General features: G+C 43.2%; 3 protein-coding genes across 6 annotated transcripts; 1 reads left to right on the top strand and 2 right to left on the bottom strand.

Moving 5' to 3' along the window:
• Positions 1 to 59: 59 nt before the first annotated feature.
• Positions 60 to 13564, bottom strand: zgc:154075 (uncharacterized protein LOC556929 homolog). 3 transcript variants are annotated; one of them, XM_039756212.1, is made up of 14 exons: positions 13458 to 13564; positions 9342 to 9480; positions 7663 to 7747; positions 7505 to 7578; positions 7370 to 7429; positions 4842 to 4949; positions 3998 to 4054; positions 3784 to 3914; positions 3597 to 3651; positions 3431 to 3523; positions 2322 to 2456; positions 2144 to 2245; positions 707 to 871; positions 60 to 371 (listed from the first exon to the last, which is right to left on the bottom strand). In XM_039756212.1, exons 2-14 carry the CDS (start codon positions 9432 to 9434, stop codon positions 198 to 200), a joined length of 1332 nt encoding a protein of 443 aa, XP_039612146.1. In that variant the 5' UTR covers positions 9435 to 9480; positions 13458 to 13564; the 3' UTR covers positions 60 to 197. The 3 variants fall into 3 exon arrangements, with proteins under 3 accessions (XP_039612146.1, XP_039612148.1, XP_039612149.1); XM_039756214.1 differs by lacking the exon at positions 13458 to 13564 and adding an exon at positions 9774 to 10458; XM_039756215.1 differs by lacking the exon at positions 9342 to 9480 and having other exon boundaries at positions 7370 to 7578; positions 13458 to 13555.
• Positions 12924 to 15673, top strand: si:ch211-222l21.1 (prothymosin alpha). The gene is made up of 5 exons (XM_039756216.1): positions 12924 to 13112; positions 13838 to 13921; positions 14343 to 14412; positions 14601 to 14701; positions 14898 to 15673. The coding sequence occupies exons 1-5, from the start codon at positions 13065 to 13067 to the stop codon at positions 14964 to 14966; spliced, it is 372 nt and encodes a 123-aa protein (XP_039612150.1). The 5' UTR covers positions 12924 to 13064; the 3' UTR covers positions 14967 to 15673.
• On the bottom strand, positions 15515 to 23201 carry slc45a1 (solute carrier family 45 member 1). Of its 2 annotated transcripts, none has more exons than XM_039756210.1 (9): positions 23000 to 23201; positions 21253 to 21677; positions 21075 to 21167; positions 20595 to 20819; positions 19044 to 19816; positions 18809 to 18962; positions 18456 to 18593; positions 17345 to 17550; positions 15515 to 17251 (listed from the first exon to the last, which is right to left on the bottom strand). In XM_039756210.1, exons 2-9 carry the CDS (start codon positions 21650 to 21652, stop codon positions 16979 to 16981), a joined length of 2262 nt encoding a protein of 753 aa, XP_039612144.1. In that variant the 5' UTR covers positions 21653 to 21677; positions 23000 to 23201; the 3' UTR covers positions 15515 to 16978. The 2 variants fall into 2 exon arrangements, with proteins under 2 accessions (XP_039612144.1, XP_039612143.1); XM_039756209.1 differs by having other exon boundaries at positions 18456 to 18632; positions 23000 to 23200.
• Between the last annotated feature and the right edge of the window lie 1973 nt (positions 23202 to 25174).

Here is a 25174-nt window from a genome sequence, read left to right as displayed (position 1 = left end):
AACAAGATTATTTCTTACTTAGTGATTTAATAAAAAATAAAAGTAAAACATAAAATGTAAACAATTTTATAAATTATTTATAATTGTTAGTAATGTTTTCTGCAGTAAAGCATTTTGAGTGCAACTATAACATGATTGCATAATCATATATGCCTTTCAGCTCTAAATTTTGTTTCTGATCACATTAACTACTAGAGCTAAATGGGGGTAGCTGTGTTTGGCCCCATTGTTCCTTGGGCCAGTTTTTCTGCCCACTCTTCTTTAAAGAACACAATTCGGTTCTCCTTGCGTGCCTGCTCAGCAGCAAATACCAGAAGATGGCTGGCTAGGGTCTCCTTTGGGCCTGACTGGATCAGTGCTGCATCACCAGACTGTAGGGAGACAAACAATGTCTTATTATTATTTACAGAGGTACAGTTTCACTGTCACAAGTGGGGAGTGACAATGTGAAGTCAAAACACCTAGGTGTTTACTTAATGGTCATCAAAATGGCATTTTCTGCAGAATTCCCATGAGAATAGTGACTCTGCAATTTTAAATGACAAAATGTCATGATTCTAGTAGTGAGTGATCAGAATTGCCTGTTTCATATTTACTGGCTAAAGCAATATAGTAGTACTTTGGGGCTGGTTCCTGATTGCATGGAATAACAATTAACAAAAACTTACATTTTGGTGCAGAAATTACAATGCTTATTTATACTTACTGCTATTGCAGCCACAAAATCCTTGATGAGGTAATAATCAGAGCCCCCGTGTGCTCGGAGAGAGCTGACCCGTAATCCTGCATTATCCACATGATGAACGGTCTCCTTCTGGGTCAGGAAATCAAAAACCCGCACCACAGAGTCATTGTTGCAAGATAGCTCTCCCTGCCAAAGAAAGAAAAACTTTATCACAACAAGCCAGAGGGTGGATGGGTCACATAGCCTATTGGCGTAAGAGAGTCGAGTCAAGTCAAAGGGTTAGAGGCTGCCTAGGTCACTTTAGAGGATATTGAAGATATTTAATTGCTCTTCTGAAAGGATTAGGAGAAGAAGATAGGTGCAGGTAATGGACTTACTGTAAGGCAGCTGAGCTAGTAGCCACAGCAGTGCTAATAATTGTTCAAAATATGTCCTCCTGTTCTTTGCAATCTTCTCTCTTCATCTTCCCTCCCTTTTCCTTGGTCACTAAGGCAACATTTTTTCCATGACAACAGCTCTGTTGCCAGCAGAAGCATTCGTTAGAGTGGTTTAAGCCCCGCCTCATTTCCAAATGCTCATCCCATTCTATGTAACTGTCCGTGTCATTTTTTTTTTTAATACAAACGCCCACTTGGCAGCCTATTTCAGCCCTTAGTCTGTGACTCCAACATGACAGCAACCCTGGAGATTGGTGGCAGCTGTCCGTTAGAGACATACACATAGCACAGAAGAATCACACCAGGGTCTCTCATATACAGAAGACATTAAGGTTCACTACATGCTTTGTATCCTCTAGTCACTGTAGGGAGCTGGCAACTTTCAATCGTCTCTCTCCAGTGGGAGTAGGAGACCTTTGCTTCTACCCTTATCTCTCATCTTCTTTCTCCTGACCAGCTGTACTCGGTTATAAATGAGGAAACACACATGCCAGGTGCCAGCTGCACTGCTTCACCTCTCCCTGCTGCCTGCTTTCCCCTTCTCTCTCTCTCTCTCTCTCTCCTACTCCCATCTTAGGCTGGTTGCTAGGCAACAAATTCCCGTGGCTGAATGGATTTCTCTCTTTGCCAGTAAGGGCCATTGTTTTTCTTTGAAGTCGTCACTAGGCAGCTGTGGGCGCGGTCCCCTTTGAGACCCGTCTGGAGTGGCTCTGCCAAAGCTACAGCGGAAGCTCTGGTGCATTGGAGCAGGCAGAAGGCCTCTGTGGGCAAAGAACTCCTCCTTTCTAGCCAGCTCAGACAACAACCCCTCCTCCTCTTTGCCGTCTTCAGAAACTCCAACAAGCCTGCTTCTGCAGCATGACAACCACAGGGGGGCAGTGGACTCTATCCAAAACAATCTAAACCTTGTTCTTGGCATCACAAACATCACAATAACAGATGCACAAATGCCATATTTCTAGCTGAAAATGTTAGTGTAATGCTTCTAGATATGGATAGCAATCATCTAGGCCTCTATTACCTTTGACCCTGAAATAGTTGTAATGCGCTGACTCAGCCTCTCTGTGAATGCCACCATGGAAAAGGCAACAGTGAGGCCTCCTTCAAACTCCATATTCACAACCTAAAAAGCACCAATAGGAATGGATTTAGAGGGTGCAGGAACAAAGAGGATTACGGGATCCCAGATCTTTTCTCACCTGATTAGTGCAAACATCATTATCACAGGAGTAAACACAGCGTCCATATGGACCAGTCTGGAGAGCCAGAGTGACTGATTCAATGTCCACATTAGAGGTAGGACAGAGCACTGAAACTGGCCAACCAACACATCCCTAGAAAAATAAAGTAGGCTTCATTAACTGAAAATGGCAGCCTAATTTACATTCTCACGTTAGTACCATTTGGCAAGTAAAGGTGTGTGAAATCAAAATGCTGGTGGAAATTTTGTGCACAAGTAGCACTGTTCCTCTTTCTGCAGAAGGTCTTTGTTGGCTGTCAAAGTGCCAGACTCCACTGGATAGGGGATAGATTAAACGAATCACCTTGCTTATCACCATTGTTCTGGAGCAACATAGAGGAAGGGCAGCTCAAACAGGGCAAAGCAGGGCAGAGAAAGAATGACTAATGTAGAAGAGGACAAGGTCAAACAGTCGAAAACCTGACAGTACATGCTCAAGAAGCACTGAACAGATTGGGTAAAAATTATTAATTAGAAGAAGGGGGAGCACAAAGATACACCACAGTGCATGAAGTAGTTAGTACATGAAAGGCACAGATGGCTATTGCAGTGTTGGCCAAGCTTGCAACAGTCCCTTACTTTCCATGCAATTTTGAAGCAATAGACACCGAAACCCAACACCAGCTTCAGCAGAGATGGCGCCGCAGCCACTTGACTCACAATTCAAACATAGTCTCTGGGTCAACTGAATGGTCTCTGGTAGTGCAAACAAGAAGTGGCACAATGCCCGAGTCAAACTTACCTAGAGAAATTACACGAGACACATACAAGGGAAAAAAAAGTCAGTAGCTAGGCGAAAGAAAGGCAGGAGAGAACAGTGGGGGATGGAGAAGCAGGAAGTGGGGGAAGGGAGAGAGGTAGGAATGAGAGTAGAAAAAAGGAGGGAGGTAAGCCCCACATCTGCTGTGCGGAGGGCCAGCACACAATGCCAGGCCAGGGCTTTTAAAAGAGTCATTGTCAGTAGGATTGCATGTGACAATAGAGCCATCTGCTTAGCCCCCCTTAAGATGGGGGTGGGAAGAGGATAGTAAAATTAGAAAATTTTAGAGGGACTGCTGGGAGTCTTACCTGTCTGACCATATCCAGGTAGATCCTCTTGGCAGAGTAGGGGCATTGCTGTTCCACAGGACAATCTAGACAACGGGCTGTGGCACCAGATGGCTATAGGTGACAATTAAGTTCAGATTTAGTGACTAGCTGAAACTCTGCAAAAGTGCCCAACCCAAATACTCACCTTGTTGTCACTGGAAAAATGACTTAGGCTTCCAAACGATGAGACCTTTAAACATCTGAAACAGAAGAAAGCCACAATGATTTAACTACAGAGCAATTTTGAGCCTCTTCTCTAAAACTTCTCGTACTGGACCATGGCTGGTATTATATTTTTTAGGAGGCAGAGGGGACCTGAATCATGATCATACCTACGGTTGCCCAACCAGTACAAGATCAGGTCAATGTCATGGCATGACTTAGCCAGTAAAGAGAATGAGCTTTCGGATTCCTTACACCAGTTCCCTCGCACAAAAGAATGAGCAAAATGATAAAAGCCCACCTGCAGGGACAAACAGACAGATCAATCCATGCTGGCTGATGGCCATTGGGAGTTCACCTGTGCCCTGTCCTCTTATCACTTACCGGCTCCATGTGCTGGATATGGATGACATCTCCAATGGCCCCTGAATCAATTAGCTCCTGCCAAAGAACAATTATTTGGATTCAGTCCAATGAAAATATTCTCAGGTAACACAGTTAGTTGGGGCAGGTCGGTAATTTGGGAGGCAGGGGATAGACGGCGACATAATTCTAGGTCAACATTATTCTAGGTCAACATTAAGGCATAAAAAAAGTGACTTCAGATCCACCTCAGAGGTGGAATGGAGATGAGCAGCCTGTCAATGGCTTCATGTTAAACGAAAAAAAAATTCTGAACAGATAATGTGTGCCTAGACAAACTGCGGTTAGGGCCAATGAGATGTCTCTGTGGACAGGAATGTGGATAATCGAGACCAATGATTACCTAGTTTGGAAGCATTGGCCAATGAGAAGCAGGCAGTGGTTAGGAATGACTGGAAATTTCCAAACGTACATGTTCGGCTTTCTTAAGAGCACCCCTCCCCCTACTATCGTTGGCTCTGGCCTCTCTCTCGCTCTCTCTCTGCTTGTTCCTCCCCCGCTCATTGAGACAGGAAATGGAGTACAAAGGCTGACGCCTCCCTTCACAATGTCTCCCAACTAATGCAAGATGGGCCCTGAACTGAGCTGGAGGAGGCCAGAACTACAAAAACAGATAGGTGTTGAAGCAGAAGCTCCTCTGCGTTTTGATTATGTCTTGGATTGTTTCATTTCAGGTCATCTTTTATTAGGTTGCACTTATGACAGACTGCATTCAGCATTTTAGTCACAAATGTAGCACACAGGAGCTAAGACAGCCCATTGTAACTGAATTCCACTGTCTAGTAGAAAGTGTGCTATCTCATACCTTTATCTTGCGAACGGCAGGTGAATATCTGAGCACGTGGCAAACAGAAAGTAGAACAGCACTCTCCAAGCAGACAGACACAATCTCCAAGCAGTCATCAGGAGTCACCTAAGAACATAAAAATATAAGAAAAGTTTTTCTTTTGAGAAAAGCTCCTGAGCTCAGCATAACTTGCTCATTCTTCTACACCAAAGAATTATAAACATTGTTGATATCTGATGATCAGGAAGGTTCCACTTTGAACTAAACCTGGTTTAGGGTCCTTATTTTACTTCTCTGCATGAAGAAATGCATCTTAATATTTGAAGGAAATTAGTATTATCCAGTTTACATCTGTGTCCCAGTACCCTTAATGAGTAACAAGTTACTCAAGGCCGGCCCTAGCATTGTTGCTGCTTTAGGTGAAGCTGTAAATGGCACCCCTCACCCCAAGCAACATGCATGACCCTTTTAATGGCACATTCGTTTAAAAAATGTAGGATTATTTAAGTTTTACAACCTTTGATGTAGTTTTACCTATATAACATTTGTTGTAGTCTGGTACCACAGCTAGATTATGAATTAATGTATATATACACATTTCATGTATGTATTTGATGTGGCCTACGGGATATACTGTATTTGTTTTAATGAAGTTCAAAATTCTTAGTTGATGATGCTAAAGAAAGCTAACAGTTTAATACAGATATTAAGTAATGAATATACATTTGACTTGGAATTTTAGAACTGAGAAAATTTTATTTAAAAATATGAAACACATATATATGTATAAATAAAATTATAACACAATAATAAATAGGATAATTATTTGATTGTAGTTTCATTTTGCAAACAAAAGAATAAACAACAATAATAATATGTTTCAATAAGTAATTTACAACTATAAAAATACAAATCAATTAAATTTAAACTGGTCTTTTCTTGACTTTATCTTTGTGAACTTAAAAACACTTTTTTTAAAAACAATTGTTTCAACTAGCTCACTCACGATTGATACAGTTACAGAAAATAATATTAATCATAAGGACATATACTGTATATTATATACAAACCACATAAATGCTGTACATAAACCACACAAATGACTGCTATATGTTTTCTTTTTATAATATTCACTCATTTCACTAATTTTATTCATGTAAATACTAATATAGTATAATAATAATTATTATTATAGTAATACAAAACAGCAATGATATACACAGTATTAAGTATGCAATTCAAGAAACACCCAGACTGTAAGCATATGCTGACCATTTCAGTGACTAAGCAGTGCCAGCCATGGAGTACTTTTGTTTCTCATATTATGAGGAGTCATCATAGGCACATAAATGATCCTTCTAAAACTGTGTGTAATGCCAATGTACTATGATTGCAGAATAAAGGAAGGAGAGGAAAGAAAAATATCCCAAGTACCCAAAGTTTCCATTAACTCCATGTCAAAATAAGGATGAAAAATAACATAAAGAGCAACTTTGCTGAAAGTAAAACAAAGCTAAAACAAATGTAAAACTATGACCCTGCATCTGAAGAAAATAAAGAAACAAGGACATTCAGCATAAAGACAACCTTTCTGAAGCGAAGTACACTGCAGCATCTTCAGATTTTACAAGACCATCTATAAAGAGCTATTGTAGGTCATTGAGACCAAACAGTAATAGTATGTAAAATATAAAACAATATTTTACAAGCCAGAAGACTGAAGCACTCATCAGTTGTGTTGGACCAAGTACCTGCAGGTTTACTTAAAGGGGACAGCACTTACAGATGATGTTGGACCAGCCTCCTGATTTACACAGTCAGGGGGTCTGTCAGTTCTAGAAGGGGACAGTGAGGAGCAGCCTACATAAGGAGGATCCCCTGATGGAGACAGCAGCCAGATGGAAGAGCCAAAGTTTTGCATGTAGTAGAGTGAACAAGGAGGCAGAAGTTAGGAGCGCTGCTGGTTCACGTAAAAAGGCATTGCAAAGAAGTGGCCATAAGTCAGCAGGTCTGCCTTCATGAAGAAAGGTCTGCCGAAGTGTGCTTGTTGAAAGGACAACATGATGTGAGGTGTAACTCGTTTGCATGTTAAGCAGCATATTTGTTGTTTTAGGTGGTATTTCCTATGGTTCTCTATAACAGCAAGAAGGTTTAGTGATCTGCCTATCCTATGTTCTGGTTTTTAAAAATAAATATGCACAGCTGCCTTTCTCTTCTGTTCTGTTGCTTGTTACAATGTAATAAGGTTATTGGGAGTCAGAATGGTGTATTGACGCCAAATGTTTGTAAGTCAGTATCAGTGTTGTTTAAAAAAATACCGTCCCCACAAATTCCGCCACCCTCTGCGAATGGGTAGTTTGCCTAAATGGTTGTGCAAATCCTGAACTTACTTTAAATGAATGACTGGACTGTTAGAAAAAAGAAAAGACAGAGTGCTAGAGGTAGAGTAAACAACAATTCAAAGAAGAAGGCTACCCAGATGACGTTTAAACTCAAAAAGCATTGGATTACTTTATTTTGGCATTTCAATACTACTCTTAACTCACCGACATGGGCTTCTCCAGCAATATGTGGTAGCCTCGCTTTGCAAACATCAATGCTGGTTCCTGCAGGCCAAAGTAGTACAAAAAAGTAAATGAGGAACAGAGAATAGAAATGTGCTTCTTCTGTCAGAATCCTACCTTGTGGAGGTGGTCTGGTGTACAGATAATGGCAGCGTGAGCAAATTTTTCCCTCTTAGCTGCTTCATGCCAGTCTGAAAACAAAACAGCTATGTAAGTTTCCAATGCCTGTCTGATACAAAATTAGGCCTAACTTAAACCCACCATACTCCACATACCCACAAACACATTCTGCTCCTCAATTCTGTATCTCTGCTTGAAAGCATCCCGGGCAAAAGGATTTGGATCTGCCACTCCAACCACCTTTAAGAGAACAAGTGTTAACATTAATCAATTTAATTGTGGGCAAGTTAAACTGGTCATGTCATGCTGTCATTCAAGTCTTTGGTACTGATCTGATGAGTACTTTGGGCTGAGCAATGCCCTAGTAGAAATTAGTGAGAGAGAGGAAGAGCGAGGGAGACCTTAGCAGGGATGACATGTGTTATTAGAAGGGGGCAGTATTCCATGCAGGAGCCATACAACCCATTAATTGCTAGGATTTTCCGACCCTCTTTTAAGAGAGAGAGTATCCCAGAGTAGAAATGCAAAATGTGGCAACACCTCTTAGTCGACTAAGGATGTAGAGACCCCAGAGGAAACATTTGACACCATGTTTTTCTTTGAATAAGATAAGCAGCAAAGGAGCTACCTTGGAAACCTGGCTCTTTAAGGGCAGTGGGAGGCTCAGGTGTGCATCTAGCCTGATGTCTCTGGAGAAAATGCAGGGCACATTTACCCTGGATGTAATTTTGGATCATGGCAAAAAATGACCCAGGATGGTATTTAAAAACAGCTCATGGGATATAGAGTCAAGGAAGAGAATTGTGGGGAACAACATATCTACTGGATGAGATAGAGAGAGAGACACAGAGAAGGAGAGTTATAAAGATGAATTTCAGACAAGTGATGCAACATTGGTGGGTAACATGAGAAGCCCCCCATCTTGCTAGACTGTAATATAATACCATGCAGTTAACCCGAAACAGGCTGCAGGTTATTTCCTTTACCTTCCTTTATTAGTCACTTGTGTTCCCTCCCTTTGCACATCCCTCATTTAAATGCAACTATTTAAATATAATTATTTTTTTGTATATGTTGGCCTCTTTCTTTCGGTCTGAGTCAAGTGTCATAACCCAGTCTAACAGGTCATGGCACTCATTCTCTTACCCTTCAACATTACTCTTACCCTTCAACATTACACCACTTTTTCCAAATTCACATTAGGGCCCCCTCTCTATCCTAATGTCTATGTGAATGTCTTAGAGTTTACCTTAGTTTTTGCCTTGTTGAATCTGTGTTTACCTGGGTATGTCAGTGTATGCCATTCTGTACAAATGTACACACACTATGTGTGTGTATGTATATACGATTTGCCATGTATGTATGATATGGCACTGTATCCTGCTGGCTAAAGAGATGGCTGTGAACTGTCAAAAGTAGCAATATCCTGCTGCTGCCTAACTGTGTAGCCCTGAAAAATTAATTGCATGTTCCTAGAGCTGATCTACCCTTCTTGAGTTATGATAGTATAACCTTTTGATCTGTGAAAGTACAGTATCTAGTGAGCAACTCTGTGCTGGCATCAAACTTTGTCTTTTTTCTAAAAACACTACTAGGCCTCATAGCCATGAAGATGGTAAGAAAAAAATGTCCTCAGGGTAGCAAAGAGTCTATGAGATGTGCATTCCCTTATCTGAAGTGGTCAGTCTGACACTCAGCCTGTAGAAGCTGTTGTCAGTTGTGACAAGACTGAACACAGAATCCTATACCACCCCTGTTTCCATAGATTACCTCTGTTCATGTCAGTCAAATTAAGCTAATTTAGTGGAATGACAGTAAAAAGCTCATTTCTTACCCTCATCTGATCTGGACACTCTTCAGCAAAGCGTGCATAGATACTTCCACGATTCCCTGCTCCAATGATAATCACATCGACATGAGTAGCCATTGCAAACAAAGCTCCCTTGCAAGTAGAGACGGTGTCAGAAGTAAGCCTACCAAGCAATATGCAGCCAAAGTTAACATTTCATTCTCATAGGTCCAAGGAATAACCTGCTGGATATAGCCTCAGTTTGAAAAGCCAAAGCCAAGAGGATCAGAGTGCACTGCATTATGCACCTTCCTCATCTGCGCCATGCTTCTAAAAATGAAAACTGAAGAATCTTCATCAAGGACAAAGTAAACCCTTGCTAGCAGAGAAGCATCAACAGATTAGACATGCACATGACACTTTTGTTAATATTAGGCTACAAATGTGATAAAATATACTGTATAAGCCTCTGCTTACCTTGTTTGATAAAACAGACCCACAGCTTTCTTCAAGCATTCACTGAATAGCAGTGGCAGTCATATGTCACAGTAGAGAACAGCAGTACACAACTTGTATCAAAGGTCACTTTCAGGCAGTTTAAAGTGTCATCCAGTTGTGTGCAAAGAACAAGCGTTTCCCACAGCAACAGTACCTCTGCATCATAAACATGGAGTACATTTCCCCCCAGAAAAAGCAATAATGAGACACCACACATGCAATTGAGCAGGAAGACCCAAACATATACTTAGTATAAATGTACCCAAACATCCTGCACAAACATGTGACACTGCCACATAGCCAACATATATACTAAACCAACACTTCCCTACAGTCAAATGCCCTACACACACTCTTCATCCTATATTAACAGTCTGGCTAACAAACACAAAACCACCAGCATGGTTGCTATTAATGCATTCTTGTTTCTCATGGCACCAAACAATGGCAATGTGTTTGAAGTACACATTTCACTGTACATGTAACAGTACTGCTACAGCTACATGTCTTGCACACATTTATATACCAGACAACCTGCTGCACATTGCTCCACTTATTCCGCCATCGCTCCTGATGACTGCATGACATACAGTCAGTCATTTTCCAACCCCCTATATCCTAACACAGGGGTCTGCTGGAGCCATTCCCAGCCAACACAGGGCGTAAGGCAGGAACAAATCCCCAGGCAGGGCACCAGCCCACTGCAGAACACACACACATTCACACACCAAGCACACACTAGGGACAATTTAGGATCGCCAATGCACCCAACCTTCATGTCTTTGGACTGTGGGAGGAAACCGGAGCACCCGGAGGAAACCCACGCAGACAGGGGGAGAACATGCAAACTCCACCCATGCACAAAAATCCAGTGGACACATTTGTTTCACACACCCCAAACAAGCATTCATATGCCATTAAACACAAACCCTCTCTGACCACAAGCACCACACATGCGCACAAAGACATCTAGCCTGCAGAAACACAGCCACCTAACCAGCACATTAACAAGCTTTCATGACAATATGCCCTGCATACCCTCATGACCTTTTCTTGCACACATTGAGCACACAGTAGTCTGACCTAATGGTGACACACACTCAGCATTTGACAACCTCCTCTCTCACACACACTCGCCTCTGACACAAGCGCTGCACAAACCGAGCAGCCACACATAGGTGCAACAAGATGCTGCACTCTCACTTCCTGTGGCCCACAATCTTGTTTCCTCTTTAACTGTGAAGTTCCATAAAAAGAATTAAAATTAGTTGATTATACACTATCCTGTTCAAATACTTCACAGGCCTCCCAGTGCTTAAAAAAGTGAGCTTGGGTTTTTTTTCCAAAGACTTCTGCTCTAGCCAGTGAGGCTCCCTCTTTCATCCAAAGTCTGCTGTCTCCTCATTTAAAGCTCCTAATCGCTTTTTGGCCACTGGACAAAGACTGTGAACTTTAAGCATGCCTCACACCTGCCAGAGTTCTTCAGACTGGCCACAGGTCCACCCCCAAGTGTCCTTAAGAAGTCACAGTCTAACCCAGCCAAGACAATATGCAAGAATAAACAGTGCAAGTACAGATAGTATTTTTACAACACTAGATCCTATGAAGCCCTTCATGAGCCATGCATCAGGACAAACAGCATTAGAGTAAACAATGCAGTTCCATAAAAACCAAAAAAAAAACAAAAAAAAAAAACAACAACTTTCCACCCATATTCTGTACCCACTGATTTAAATGTTTAATTCAAGATTGTGGCAACATTAGGTACAAGGCAAGCACCACCAACCCTGGATTGGGAGTCAATTAATCATAGGGGTCACACAAACACAGTCTAACAAAGAGCCAAATTCGAGTTGTCAGTTAACCTTACACTGATGTCTCAAGAGATTTGGGTTCAAACCCAGAGTACCAGAAGGAAAGGTCACACAGACATGGACAGAATGTTCATACTTCACACAGTGTGCCAAGGATGGGATTTATTGAGTCAGCAGTGTTACCCACTGTAGCTCAGGCTTGTGCCAGGACTTATATGAAACCTGTCAAACAACCTAATGTGAAGCCTAGTTGCTACAGAAATTGAGTCAAGCTCTCAACATGGCTGGCTATTACCCTCCATTATAGCTGCCTGGCCTTACACTGCCTTCTAAGCAGTTAAATTCATATTGGCTATCTCTGTAACATTCTGGGAATCAGAGTAGCTGGACCATTCTAGGCAAGCTATGGCTTTCAAATTTGGACTCAGGGAACGAACTAAGGATTGGAGAAAGGCACCTTTCAAGCAACAGAAAATCCCCAAAATACCCAATCTTCCTCTTCACCTTGGCGAGTTTCTTTGTGAAAAGAATAACACAAAAGTTCTTTGGGGCTTTCAATAGATGCACCACACAAAATTGTTCCAACAAGTCAAAGCTCTTATATTGGGATATTCCAGCATTCCTGCAGTTGCATGGTGATATGTCCACATTGGTTACGTGAAACTCCCAAAATTATACCAAGATAGAGACTAAAGCAAGCATGACACAGTATTTTGTAAAACAAAGTTCAGATCCTAAATTAGATTAAACAGGTTCAGGAAGTTAATGGATGGAGATTCGATTAGAGGGGCTGCACATTTAGCTCCAAATATTTTCGTCTCCAAGGTTATAAATAGATGGACATGAAGAACAATTCGGCGGGACCTTATTAACAGACACACTCAACATCCAATCCACACAATACAAGTTGAACACCATTTTGTAATGACTGACTTTAAAATCAGCCAATTAAACCTCATGTCGAGAAAGTCCTTCGCGCAGCCAAGGAAGGCGGGAACCACGTCCGACTTCCAGCGAATCAGCAACAAAGACCACTGACAAATGGGCGTCAATTAAACATCTAGAGGATGGCACTTCGAGAAAGTCCCTTGTTGTGCTAAATAACGGGCGGGAATCAGCGCAGGTTTGCTAGCGAATCAGAAATAAAGAAAACTCGACAAATGGGCGGGGTATGAAAGGCGGGAGCGTGAGTTCACGATCTACAGGCAGAGAGACCTATGAGGATGCCGCGACTATGGAGACCACTGCGCTAGACCAATGGCGTGTCTCGTCGGCTCGCTCCTCGGGGGGAGCGCTATTTAATTCTGAGGTTTGAAGCAAGCTGCTTCACTCCTCTCCTCGCCTGCGAGTTACACGCGTCTTGTGGCAGATAGGGGTCGCTGTGCTCGTCTTCGCAACAACGTAAAAACCCTTTTTTGTAGAGTTTCTTCTAGGTCTGCATTGAAAACAGCTTAGAATGGCAGACACCGCAGTCGACACTACCACCGCCGAGGTTTCTCCTAAAGTAAGTACGGCTTCTATAGCACGAACAAAGAATCTGCGAAGGGGGAGGGGGTTGAATAATCTCAATTGTCTTTGTGTCGTAGCCATTTGGTACTATTGCCTGTGCCGAGCTCCTGATGTGCTGTGACGTAAAGATGCCACAAAACGCTTTCATAGTAGAGCATGGTGAAGACTCCGTACAGTTTGGCCAACGTTCCTAAGCCTGAGCGTTACCAGCGCGGAAACGGTTGACCGCGAGTGTTTATCATTTTCTCAACGCGGATTTCGCAACTTTGGCGGAAAATGTTAATTTTCCCCATACAGCCGATGAGGTCGATGCGGTCATGCTCTTCGAGTTTACATTTACCTTTTCGAAAGTCGAAGCACGCTTGGGGGATTTTTTCTCGGCTGCGCGAGCGAGCGCGACGGCCACGTTTCTCCGAAGATTCTTTTGTCTGCTTTGTGCGCCGCGCGCCCTCCTCGGAAGAGCGCGTGCGCGCGTACAACATTTAAGTCGTACTGATTGATAGTGACGCGCCATTCTTCACGCTGGATGGCTACGCGGTCTTATGCGTTTTGGACACTTTATCTAATTCATTTATGTAGTCTTTTATAACATTTTCACGGATTTACCGATTTTACCTGGAAATCGCATCGATTCACTCGCATATTCCTCCATTTATATCACCTTGTCGGGCAGTTTGTGGACGCGTGTCGGTTTAATGTTGTGTTTTTAATTATTTACAGAAGGACATCAAGGAGAAGAAGGACGTTGCAGAGGAGGTCGAAAAGAAGGAGAACGGCAGTGATGAGACGCCAGCCAATGGAACAGTAAGTGTGGGGCTTTCCATGTGCTGGTTAGATCTAGTGAAACTCCTCTATAACAAAGAAGTGTGACTTGTCATATATTGGAAATAACGCATGACTTATTTTACGGATAAGGTAGTAATGTTTCATTGTCCATGTAAGTGTTATAAAAGGGAGGTATAATCAAAAGGCTTTGATGAGATAGTAACTAGGAAAAAAGTACCTGAGGATTATGTTCATATACATATTGTATATGTTGGGGGATAGATGACTATATTAATTTCAATAACTGAAATTGATGTCTTTCTGCTTTACGTGTCTCTAGTGTTCTGCATAATGGTGAGCATTGTATCTTATTCTACTATATTGCCGAGAAGGTAAGCCAGGTAGTCCAATGAGACCCCAGCATCCTAGGCATCATCTCATTGGTATACTTGTTTTTTAGGAAGAGAATGGCGCAGACCATAGTGAGGAAAACCCTGACGATGTAGATGATGAGGAGGAAGATGAAGAAGGTAGGTCTCTGACTTTTTTTTTAAAATGTCAGACCACGCGCTTTGGGCATGCTATGGACCAGGGAGTAAACAGGTGATTGGATATATCTCTGATAGTATGCCACTGTTGTTCCGACTGGCCCCCTTTTTTCGTTTCCGCATGTTTTGCTTTTATGTTCAGTGGGATATGACTCTCTGTTTGGTTTCAGCTGAAGGTGAGGGGGAGGAGGAGGAGGAAGGTGAGGGAGAAGAAGGTGCCGAAGAAGAGGAGACCGATGGGCCTCCTGTGAAACGTCCTGCCGAGGAGGAGGTGGGTTGATGGTTGTGCGTTGCAGCCAGTTGGGAGGGGGAGGGTTGCGCTGGCTCCCAGATGCGTGTGTGTGACATCACACACTTGTTGCGGTTTCCCACGTGGGATGCACATGCTGACTTTCTGACCCCACGACGGGCGGGCTCGGCTTATATCTTTAATAAACGCAGTTTCGTTCTTCTCTTCCCGCCCCCAGGAGAAAGTTGAATCAAAAAAGCAGAAGACAGAGAGCAGCGAATCGACAGAAGCTGAAGCAAAAGCCTAAAACCTCCTCCCTCTCTCCCCTTTCCCAGCTCCGCCCGCAAGGTCAGCCTGACAGGGTAGAGGCTGTGCTTTCTATTACAATTTATATATCTTGCGAAGCGATTACACCCAAATCCTGTAACATCACACAGCCAGACATCTGGAGGATGTGTTTTTGTGAAATGTTATTTATTCTGTGTGGTGGGTTTCCCGGCTCTACAGCATGCACTTATGTGTTTGCAGGCCAGATACAAAGCACAAGCCCTACTGTGCTGGCTGACCGGTCGGTGCAAACTCCTCATGCAGCTATGCCCTGGGGGGTGGGTGCGAAGTATAAAACCTAGTCTTTTTAGCATCCAGTCAAGACCAAAGAAGCTGGGTCTCATGATTGGGAGGGGGGTGGAAGAATAGTTCTGAGAAAACGGCCGCTCAGGTCAGTTTTATGCCGTCTGTACCATCGGGACTGCAATGCTCTTCGGGATGTTAGATGTTGCTGTTGCTACATACTTCCCAGTCTTATGGGTGGAAAGGTTTTGGTCATGTTCTGTATCAACTTTTGTATTTTTTTTCCCCTGTGGAAACACAGCCCGGTCACCTTCGGTCACAGGGAACACACTAAGCGTTTCTCCAGCACCCTGTCCGCACTTCTGAGCAATGATACCCTTTTCAGCTGGTCACTGCTTTGTATATTCTGGTTCTCATTTATAAATAAAATTTTTTTCTTTTTTATTTAAATGAGTATTTTTATTATTTGGTGTCCTTGTGTTTTCTGACTTGTGAGCAGTGTGGTTGTCTGTGATATGAGCCTGTCCGCCACGAGTGCAAAAGAATGGAACAAAACAGAGCATCCTCTTCATTTCAGAATGTTCTGTACTCTTGGCGCACCATCTGGTTAAGGGGGTTTGGTACAACATTTTTACACTGAGGTGATTCAGTTGTGTTGGCTTGGGTTTTGAATGCTGAAGTACTGTTTCCATTTCAGCGAGTGAGCATACGCAGTGGTTTAACTGAAGATCAGGAATCCAAGAACTCTTGTGACTTAAACAGTGATTTAAGGTGGCCAGAAATAGTTTTTGTGCATATGTAGGTTTTCACTGCTGTCAAGCTCCACATGAATATTCACTTTGAAATCTCTAGCAGGTTTCTCGTACCACAAAAGATAATAAGAAGTAAGTAAATGTGCTGGAGCCTTAAGTGCAAAACGGTTTGGTGGGTGGGTGTTGTCTGTAGTAACAGCTAATGAGTTTTGTCAATTTCTGATTTCAAAATGCTGCAAACAGAAAAACAAGGTGATGGGAAGAGACTAAACAACACAAGAGTTTCAGTTAATGGCCTGGTATTCTGGAGTGTCACTGTGGCACATCTACCCTCTAGTGGACAATGGAAGCAATAGTTGGAGATTTAATGACATCACTTTTTTACAGGGTCAATCTATACTCAGAATTGAAAAGAACTACACAAGAGTCATCAATATGTGTTCCCTGATTTAAGAATTCATTGCTTCAATTAATGTTAAAGGAACAGATGCACTTGCAAAAAAGGTCTGACTAATCACATGTTCTTTTTCAAAGGCCTAGTCAGTTTTCACACAAGTTGTCATGAGAAGCATTTATTGATAATGAAGTGGTTTTAGTTGACTAACTTGTGATCCTGAAGGTATGCAAGTAGTCCAAAGAGTCAACACAAGATACAGACGAGAATGCATGGTACATTACCTTGGTGACAATGAGGGGGGTGAAACCAGGGGAGGACGATGAATAACAACACTGCACTGACTACCTTGTAAATGATGCAGGCCTTAAAGTGCATATAAGTTAAGTGCATTAAAATAGCAAGTTTGTCTGTTAGCCACAGAAAAAGTCCATGTTTGCATGTCCCATTATCCCTGCTGTAAATGCTGTCAGTACAGAACAGTCTGGACAATCTTGGATGGCCTGAGTGGACCACACCTCCTTTGCAAAATGATATTTTAGTTGTTAATATAGCACCTTTGACCCTGCAGAATGGATGAAGCTTCCCACACAATACATAAATCTACACTTGGAGAAGCAGTGGTTGATCTTCGCCATTTTCTGTCTCGATGTCGTCTTCTGGCAGCTCATATATCACACACAGTGATGAGTAGAGGCAACCAAGAAAGGATACCAGACTAGCAAAGTACATCACCCCATTGGCCCCACCTACCAGGGAGGTGAGAGGTGCCATCATTATTGAGACAAGAATCTGGGCCAAAAAGTACTGGCAACTGAGCAGGGAGATGTCAATACCCATCCCACGACGTGTCCCATCCTCTGCAGTGCCTGCAAACTGCAAGAAGAGAGAAGGTGAGCTGCATACCAAGGATAATGTGATACAGTTATATCTATGTGACAACTGTGTTTGTCACAAACTGAGCCTCACCTGCTGGCTCTGGTAGTACTCGCAGAGCAGGGAGTATGGTAAAGTGCACAGGGAAGAGAAGAGGATGCCATAGGTGACACAAAGTGACAGTAGAATGTAGAGGTTTGTAAATATTGTAGCCAGTCCTGTACCCAGGCCAAACACCAGATAAGCAAAAAAGTAGAGAGTGCGAATGGAAAACCGTTCTTCTAGCTTCTCCAGGATGGCTATGCAGGGACATGAAATAACAGTTACAATTTTACCTTTGTAGAAGGGTGGACATGCACACAGATTAGGGCTGATGGTGACTATAGCTTAGGAAGGTGCCAATGCACTGCACCTCCTAAATGTTCTTTACTAGTGGAAGACCCCATCTGCACCCCAACAATAACTTCATCTCATTTGCCTATGTCAAAATATGTATTCTTCTGTACTGATTACAGGATGGTAAGTGATGGTAGAAATAATAAAAAATGATCACATCTACTAAACTGAGTACACAGGAATGTGTTCACAAACAAATTGAGTTAGTCTCGCTTAAGCTACAAACATAAATGAAGGCACTGCTGCCTTCTCTCGGGGAGTAAGAAAGGTGTTGTAGTATGGCATTTGAATGGACCAGCTTAATACCAGGCTCAGAATTTGGGTAAAGTTTTACTAAATGTCAGCGAGGCTAGTGACAATTGGCATCAAAAGAATACATTAGCTTGCTGTTTTCTGTTATCTGGGTTACTGGTTTGACATCCTGAGCTAAACATTCAGACAACACTATAAGAGTCCTGAAAGGTATATTTTACTCAGTGTATTCCATTTTTTGTGATGTACCTGGTGCCATGGTATTTCTTGTGCTGGCACTGCATATATTTTATGATTTACCTGCCTTTTTTGCTAAGTACTGAGCAAGTAATTTTGTTCTATGAAACTGCAAGTTGTTTGAAATGTTTGTGTATGTTCCCAGTGACTGCATCTTTGTTTAAATGTGTACCAGTCCATTATAAAGTCATTGATTCCCAAAAACAGCTTGTTATATAAGTGCAGGTTGCAACATGGAACCCCTCTTCTTAGCCTCACTCGCATTTATGGAAGGCTGTAGATTCCTGTTTTTTGTTGTGGACACATCTTGTCTTCTTACCAGAGTAAAAGGCAGCACTGAAGGCATAGATGCACATCCCCCAGCATCCCATGCTGACACCGGCATTGTAACGCTCGTACTCATCAGAATCGTGAGGTGCTTGTGGATCCCCTGAATACACCACCTCTCCCATAAAATCTGTGTAAAACAGCAACATTCCTTCAAAGGACAACCAACCTGCAGAGACCAGAAAGCAGAACCGAAGAGCTTTGTGTTCTTATACAGCTCATGGATCTTTCAATTGCATCTCCTCACTTGTGATTAAAATGGTATTGGTGTGCTTGCTTTAAATAAACCCTATACACTTTTTAACAAAAACAATGGTAAACTCTGCATACAGCACCTGCACTTACCCAAAAAGTGATTGGTACACAAGCGGCGAAGTGCTGGTGGCATGTGCCAGATATAAGAGCAAAGAAGCTTCATGGAAAGAGGGCGGTCAGACACCTCAGAGCTGCTAGTCAGTGAGCTATCATAACGGACTCCATTTAGCAAGATGTTGGCCACCTGAGGAAAGAAATAAAAAAAAAATAATTATCATAATGGGTACCAAGGAGTGGGTAAAACACATATTCCTATGAATCTCACCTGCTGTCTGAAAGTGACTGTTCGCCTGCGACCATTTTCTGTTCGAAAGTTCACTGGTAACACTGTTTCTTCTGGCAGGGTTAGAGTCTGGGGTCTCTTCAGAATACCAGAACTGACCTTCCCACTGAGGAATCCTTCTCTGTCTCCATTGTCACCAAGTAGAGGTGGGCTGGGCTGCATGCTATTCCCTGTGAAATCCATTTCATCCCTGAGCAGGCTGCCACTCTGACTGGCATCACTATGTGGGACAGGCATGGCTTCAGTTATGGATAAATAATTGTCGTCCTGTGGTCCAGTGCAACAGTCTATTAGTACGCTATCAATGTAGGAAGTTCCAAATGAAGACGCAAATTCATTGATGCCAGTAAGGGAACTGTCTCGGCTGATGAAGCTTCCATATTTTGGAGTGAGAGGGCTGAAGGGTGAGATGGGGCTCGTTAGACTGGCATACAGCTTAATGGTGTGGAGGTCCTGTGGTGGATGCAAGGTACTGGGCTGTGGGCTGCTGTTCAAGGGGTCCTCGTCCCCAGGCCTAGCTGGAGGTGAAGGTGGTAGGGCCAAGTTGGGGCTCTTCAGAATGTTTTTATGATTCATGCCTTGAGACTGGATAAGGGGGCGCTCTGGGATGCTGGTGAGGGTCAATGCTGTTGTTACAGACAGGGTGATAGCAGTAAAGAGGTAGACCACCCTCAGCTGACCCCCAAGGGACCTCCCAAACTGTGTCCCATCCCAGTTTATACCCCCCACCACATATCCAAAACCACCGCCAAGACCTGGGGATGACAAATATGTTGGTATTAAATGGGAGAATTTTTTATTCAAAAATAGGGAGGGCAGAAGACCATGGTGACTAATGGACCCATATCAAGAAGTGTTACTTTTAGAGTTACTGTATTGATCATTCCAAGAAACAACAAAATTGAAGCCCAGATTTACCAAGAAGATGATGAATAGTTCTTTTTTATGTTTAATATGCACTGACAAAAAGAAATGCATGCCTTTAGATCAGATATGTCTAATGGGTTTTGTTCTATGTTGACACTTAAGGAACACAATTAAACATATGTAAAGAGGCCCTTGCTTTTGACAGATGCTGTCTTGCCTGTGCAGATTCTATGCCAAGTCTGTACAAGGACCTAGCCTTCACTGTAGCTGCTCTGCAAACTGTGAAAAAAGCAGTTCTGTGTCAAGAGCCACACAGATTGTCATCAATGGTTTTTAGTAGAATAGGTTCAACACTTCCAAGGTGGCAAATTATTCCTTAAATGAACTGACCATATACAAGGTATGTAAAGGGCCTAAAATAAGAAAACAATGCAGTAAATTTATTATGTCAGTATAAAGAGATATAAAATCACCACTGTTCATGCATAGTAGGTGGAACCGGTGTATCTCCTTCTGTCCCAAAAAGGGCAAAAGGCTCCCTTCCTCAGGACCATGGAAAATGTGCATCTCCCTACCCACCAATATTGCCATGACTAAAGCATTGGTGCTTATACCCTTTGGCACCAACAAGGCCTGGCAAGACATCAGAATGCTTTGTAGCCCTACCTGCCAGTAGTGCATGGATATTCAGACCCCGATCCTGGTCCTCAGGGCTGCAGACATCCATCATATAGGCATGGCTTGGGTTATCGGCAGAGTCAGCACTGAAGTCCATCAATACAACTCCGCATACTGTCAAGATGATACCCCACTTATGATTAGTTGGAGTATCTGCCAATGCTACTCCAATGTCCCGTCCATTCAGCAGAAGGGAAAGACCAAGGAGAGCACCTGTGGGAGAACAGTACAAGAAAGCCTTAGAATGACATCTTGGAAGGGACTGAATGCCTTTTTGCTTTTCTGCTAAAATTCCTGGTAAGCATAAGCCTAATATCACTAACAATAAGAGTGCAAGGAAAGCTCCTTAAACACAGGCTCTCCAGATATTTGACACTTCATTGGAGCATCTCAGTCTTGTAACTTGCTGTAACTTTACAAACAAATCACAAAGATTTAAAGTGGCAAATAAAGGAATTTGCAGCTCACCAATAGAAAGAACAAAAATGAAAGGCCTTCGTCTCCCAAATCGTGATGTGCAGCGATCACTCCATGCACCAAGCACTGGCTGCAGCAGAAATCCTGAAAGGAGGAAGACGAAGAAGAATGCCTTAGGACTGGCCACCTTAAGGACACACAGCTAGAAAGGAGCAGGTCTATTGCCTACCTAGTATGGGGCTGATAAACCACACCATGCTGTAGAGTTGCTCTGGCAGGCCCATCTGGAGAAGAATGGGTGTTACATAGGCGGTTTCCATCGCGTAGCTGAATTCAATGCCCAACAAGATGCAGCCATTAAATAGCAGTTCACGGAAGGAGCGGCGAGGTGGTATCTCGGTTAGATCCAGGCACTTAATAGGACATGGTGTGTTCGGGGGTGGAGGTGGTGAAGGTCGGATCAGTTTCCTGTGTTTTGGGTGCCTCTTGAAGTTATTAGCTCTGTGACTGAGGTGGCGTGTAGTGGATGATGGGAAGGAACCTCGCCAGACTTCATGGGGCAGACCGGCTACTCCTGCTGGATGAGGTAGCACACCATCACTAGGTGTACTGGCAGTAGGCGATGTCATTGTTGTTAATGACCAAAGGTCAAACCTAATAAAAGAAAAAAATGTATAGAAATATTCTGTTGAAGCTTGACCTAATATATGATTTGATATAAACAAGGCAGTAGTATCTGAATGGCCTTGTTCTAACTGTGACAGTGCTCCAGTGACATCCATCCATTCATCCATTATCCAACCCGCTATATCCTAACTACAGGGTCACGGGGGTCTGCTGGAGCCAATCCCAGCCAACAAACAAATCCCTGGCAGGGTGCCAGCCCGTTGCAAGACGCACGCGCACACACACACACACACACACACACACATCAAGCACACACTAGGGCCAATTTAGGATCACCAATGCACCTAACCTGCATGTCTTTGGACTGTGGGAGGAAACCGGAGTACCCAGATGAAACCCACGCAGACATGGGGAGAACATGCAGACTCAATGCAGGGAGGACCCGGGAAGTGAACCCAGGTCTCCTAACTGTGAGGCAGCAGCGCTACCCGCTGTGCCACCGTGTTGCCCCTCCAGTGACATATGCACACAAATTACAGGATACCACTGCAGTGAAAGGAAGGTATCACTGCAATGCCCATTTCTGTAAACTGTGGCTGTAAAGCAGCCCTGTAAGAGTATAGCATAGTGTCTCCCAGGTGATATTACTAGTATGGCAGCACAGGCCACTGGTAATTTATTTTTAGGGCAACAATGAACCAATGCAATCCCCACTCTTCAAGCTATACAAACATACCACAGCAATATCAATCACTGCACATAATGATACCACTGCAGTGCCCCCTACAGTAAAATTTGACACTGATGCAGCTCCAATGAGATGGCACTAACAACATTAGCCACACAGTATAATATCTCATCAAAGCTTTGGGCCTTCCCTGATCAATAAATAAATATAAAAATATATAAATAAATAAAATAAACCAAATGTACATCACTGCAGCAGGGGCATGACAAAACTGCAGTGCCCTTCAGAGCTGTTCGAACCATACAAAATGACCCCCATCTTCAGGACACGGGTTAGGATGACAAACAAGAATGATAAAACTGCACTTTCTAATCCCAAACGAAGTCATTTAACGCAAAACGACGTGAAGGTAAAAGGTAAGCTGTTAACGATGTACCCTGCTGCCACTGTATCTTCACCCCCGTCAGACTTTCACCTGCGCAGGATTGAATAGTTCAGGTATTGAATGCTGCAGCTTTACAGACGTCCCGGGGTGCTCTGCCACATGCAAGCTTTCCACAGCTTATGAGTGAGCCTGTAGTCTCAGCCTCACAACAAAAGAACCGTCGGAGCGCATGGGAGGCTCCGCAGGGAAAGCCACAATAAGCGGGGAACCACCTACCTGCTCCAGTGCTGAAGAGGGAGACCACGGCGCCGCCTTCTGTCGCTCGTTCACGTTCAGCTGTCACCACGGTTCCCGGAGCCGCAGGTCTCCTGCACATTTTAACAACAATTCGGTAAGACTGCTCCGCAGCTCCACCGCCTGCTCCCCGCATCAGCTCCTGGGGGTCTGCAGTCTCCCTCTCGCGGTGAACAGCATTGCGGCGCTTTTTTTGTCCGACGAGCAGAAATGAAATGCGGTCAACAATAAGATCTGAAATCTTCTATATAGCGCCTGTGACAACACAATATTAAACTAACTGTTCTCTATGGCATATTATCCATTATCAATATTTTTCAAGTTTGGACTTCACCGCTAGATATATGTAAATCATATATAATCATATATAAATGTATATATATAAATAAATGTATATATTTGCGGTAGGCTGGCGGTTTGTTTCCTCCCTTGCGCACTGTGTTGGCTGGGATTGGCTCCAGCAGACCCCCGTGAACCTGTAGTTAGTGTATGTGTGTGTATACCATCCATCCATCCATCCAATTTCTTAACCCGCTGAATCCGAATATAGGGTCACGGGGGTCTGCTGGAGCCAATCCCAGCCAACACAGGGCACAAGGCAGGAACCGATCCTGGGCAGGGTGCCAACCCACCGCAGGACACACACAAACACACCCACACATCAAGCACACACTAGGGCCAATTTAGAATCGCCAATCCACCTAACCTGCATGTCTTTGGATTGTGGGAGGAAACCGGAGCGCCCGGAGGAAACCCACGCAGACACGGGAGAACATGCAAACTCCACAGGGGAGGACCCGGGAAGCGAACCCGGGTCTCCTAACTGCGAGGCAGCAGCGCTACCACTGCGCCACCGTGCCGCCCGTGTGTATACCTATATATGTATATACACACACACATATATATCCAACTTAGTTTTTTCACCGCACTTAACACACCTTCCCTAATCATTCTGGTGTGTCAGAAAGTACAGCATGTGTCCTGTCCAGATCTGTGATCAAGATTGCTCACAAACTGGCAAACACTTTACGGACTGTATTTTTCAATGCCAAAAGCAAAAATACCACCACAGAGACAAGAGGTGCAGTTTACAGCATTTCTTGCAATGCATGTTCAGCAGTATACATGCGGAACAAACATCTAAAACACTCGACAACACGTATACAGGTACATGGCAATGCTGTCAGAAGGAAAGATCCACAGTTTTTGATTTACACACATACAAGTTCCACTAGACACAAGTTTAACTGGGACACTATGAAAGTAAAATTCAGGGCTAATACCAAGAGTGCCAGAGAGCTGGCTAAATCTTGGTTCTGTAATGAAAACGCCATTAACACACCCTTGGACTTGAATCCAGGCCTAAAAAAGAAGAATACTCAAATAATAAAAAAGACTTTATGACCAACATCTCCCGAACCCCACCTTATTATCCCCCCTGCCTTTACAAGCCCCCCTCCCCTTACTTGCTATATATTCCCTTTGATACCTGTATGTCTAATAATTTGCCTCTGATGGTGACACCTGATAGGTTGTCAAAGGCTATAGGAATAAGAACAATTTCAAGACACACTACTCATTTTCCCCCTTTGTGGATCTCTAGCTACAAATAAACAAACCATATCACTGACCGTCGCTTTCACTATATATATAGTGGGTGTATCAGATGGATTAGTGATTGTCTTGTGAAAGTGTGTGTAATGGAAAGTGATTTGCACATTTAAAGAGCTCAAAAAACAATTACTTCTAACATATTTTCATGCTGCCTGAAGGCTGGTACCCTTAAGGAAAACTAAGCACACTAGGGCACTGTCTCTATACTGGGGAGAAATTGATGGATTCATTTTCAGGTGATCTATTTTTAAAGCTGCTTAATTCAACTCCTAGCCATAGGAGCCAAAGTAATGTGTGAAAGTAATTATGCACTCTGGATGAACATACACACACTTTTACAATGGGTAGCAATCATCAATTAGCAGGGACAGTGTTTTGTTCTGAAAGGAAAACTGGAGGACCCAGAAAACCCCACAGAGGGAGAACATGCAAAGTCTACACAGATAGCTACCTACCTACCTGTGGAGGAAGGTCAGCATTTGAATGCACAACTTTTGAGTCTGTAAGATCTTTAACAGGGCTTTCATTTTGAAAGACGAAATG

The sequence above is a fragment of the Polypterus senegalus genome, chromosome 6 (assembly GCF_016835505.1).
Source record: "Polypterus senegalus isolate Bchr_013 chromosome 6, ASM1683550v1, whole genome shotgun sequence".
NCBI lineage: Eukaryota > Metazoa > Chordata > Cladistia > Polypteriformes > Polypteridae > Polypterus > Polypterus senegalus.
Note: the sequence above shows the minus strand (reverse complement) of the source record. Positions and strands in the feature narration are given on the sequence as shown.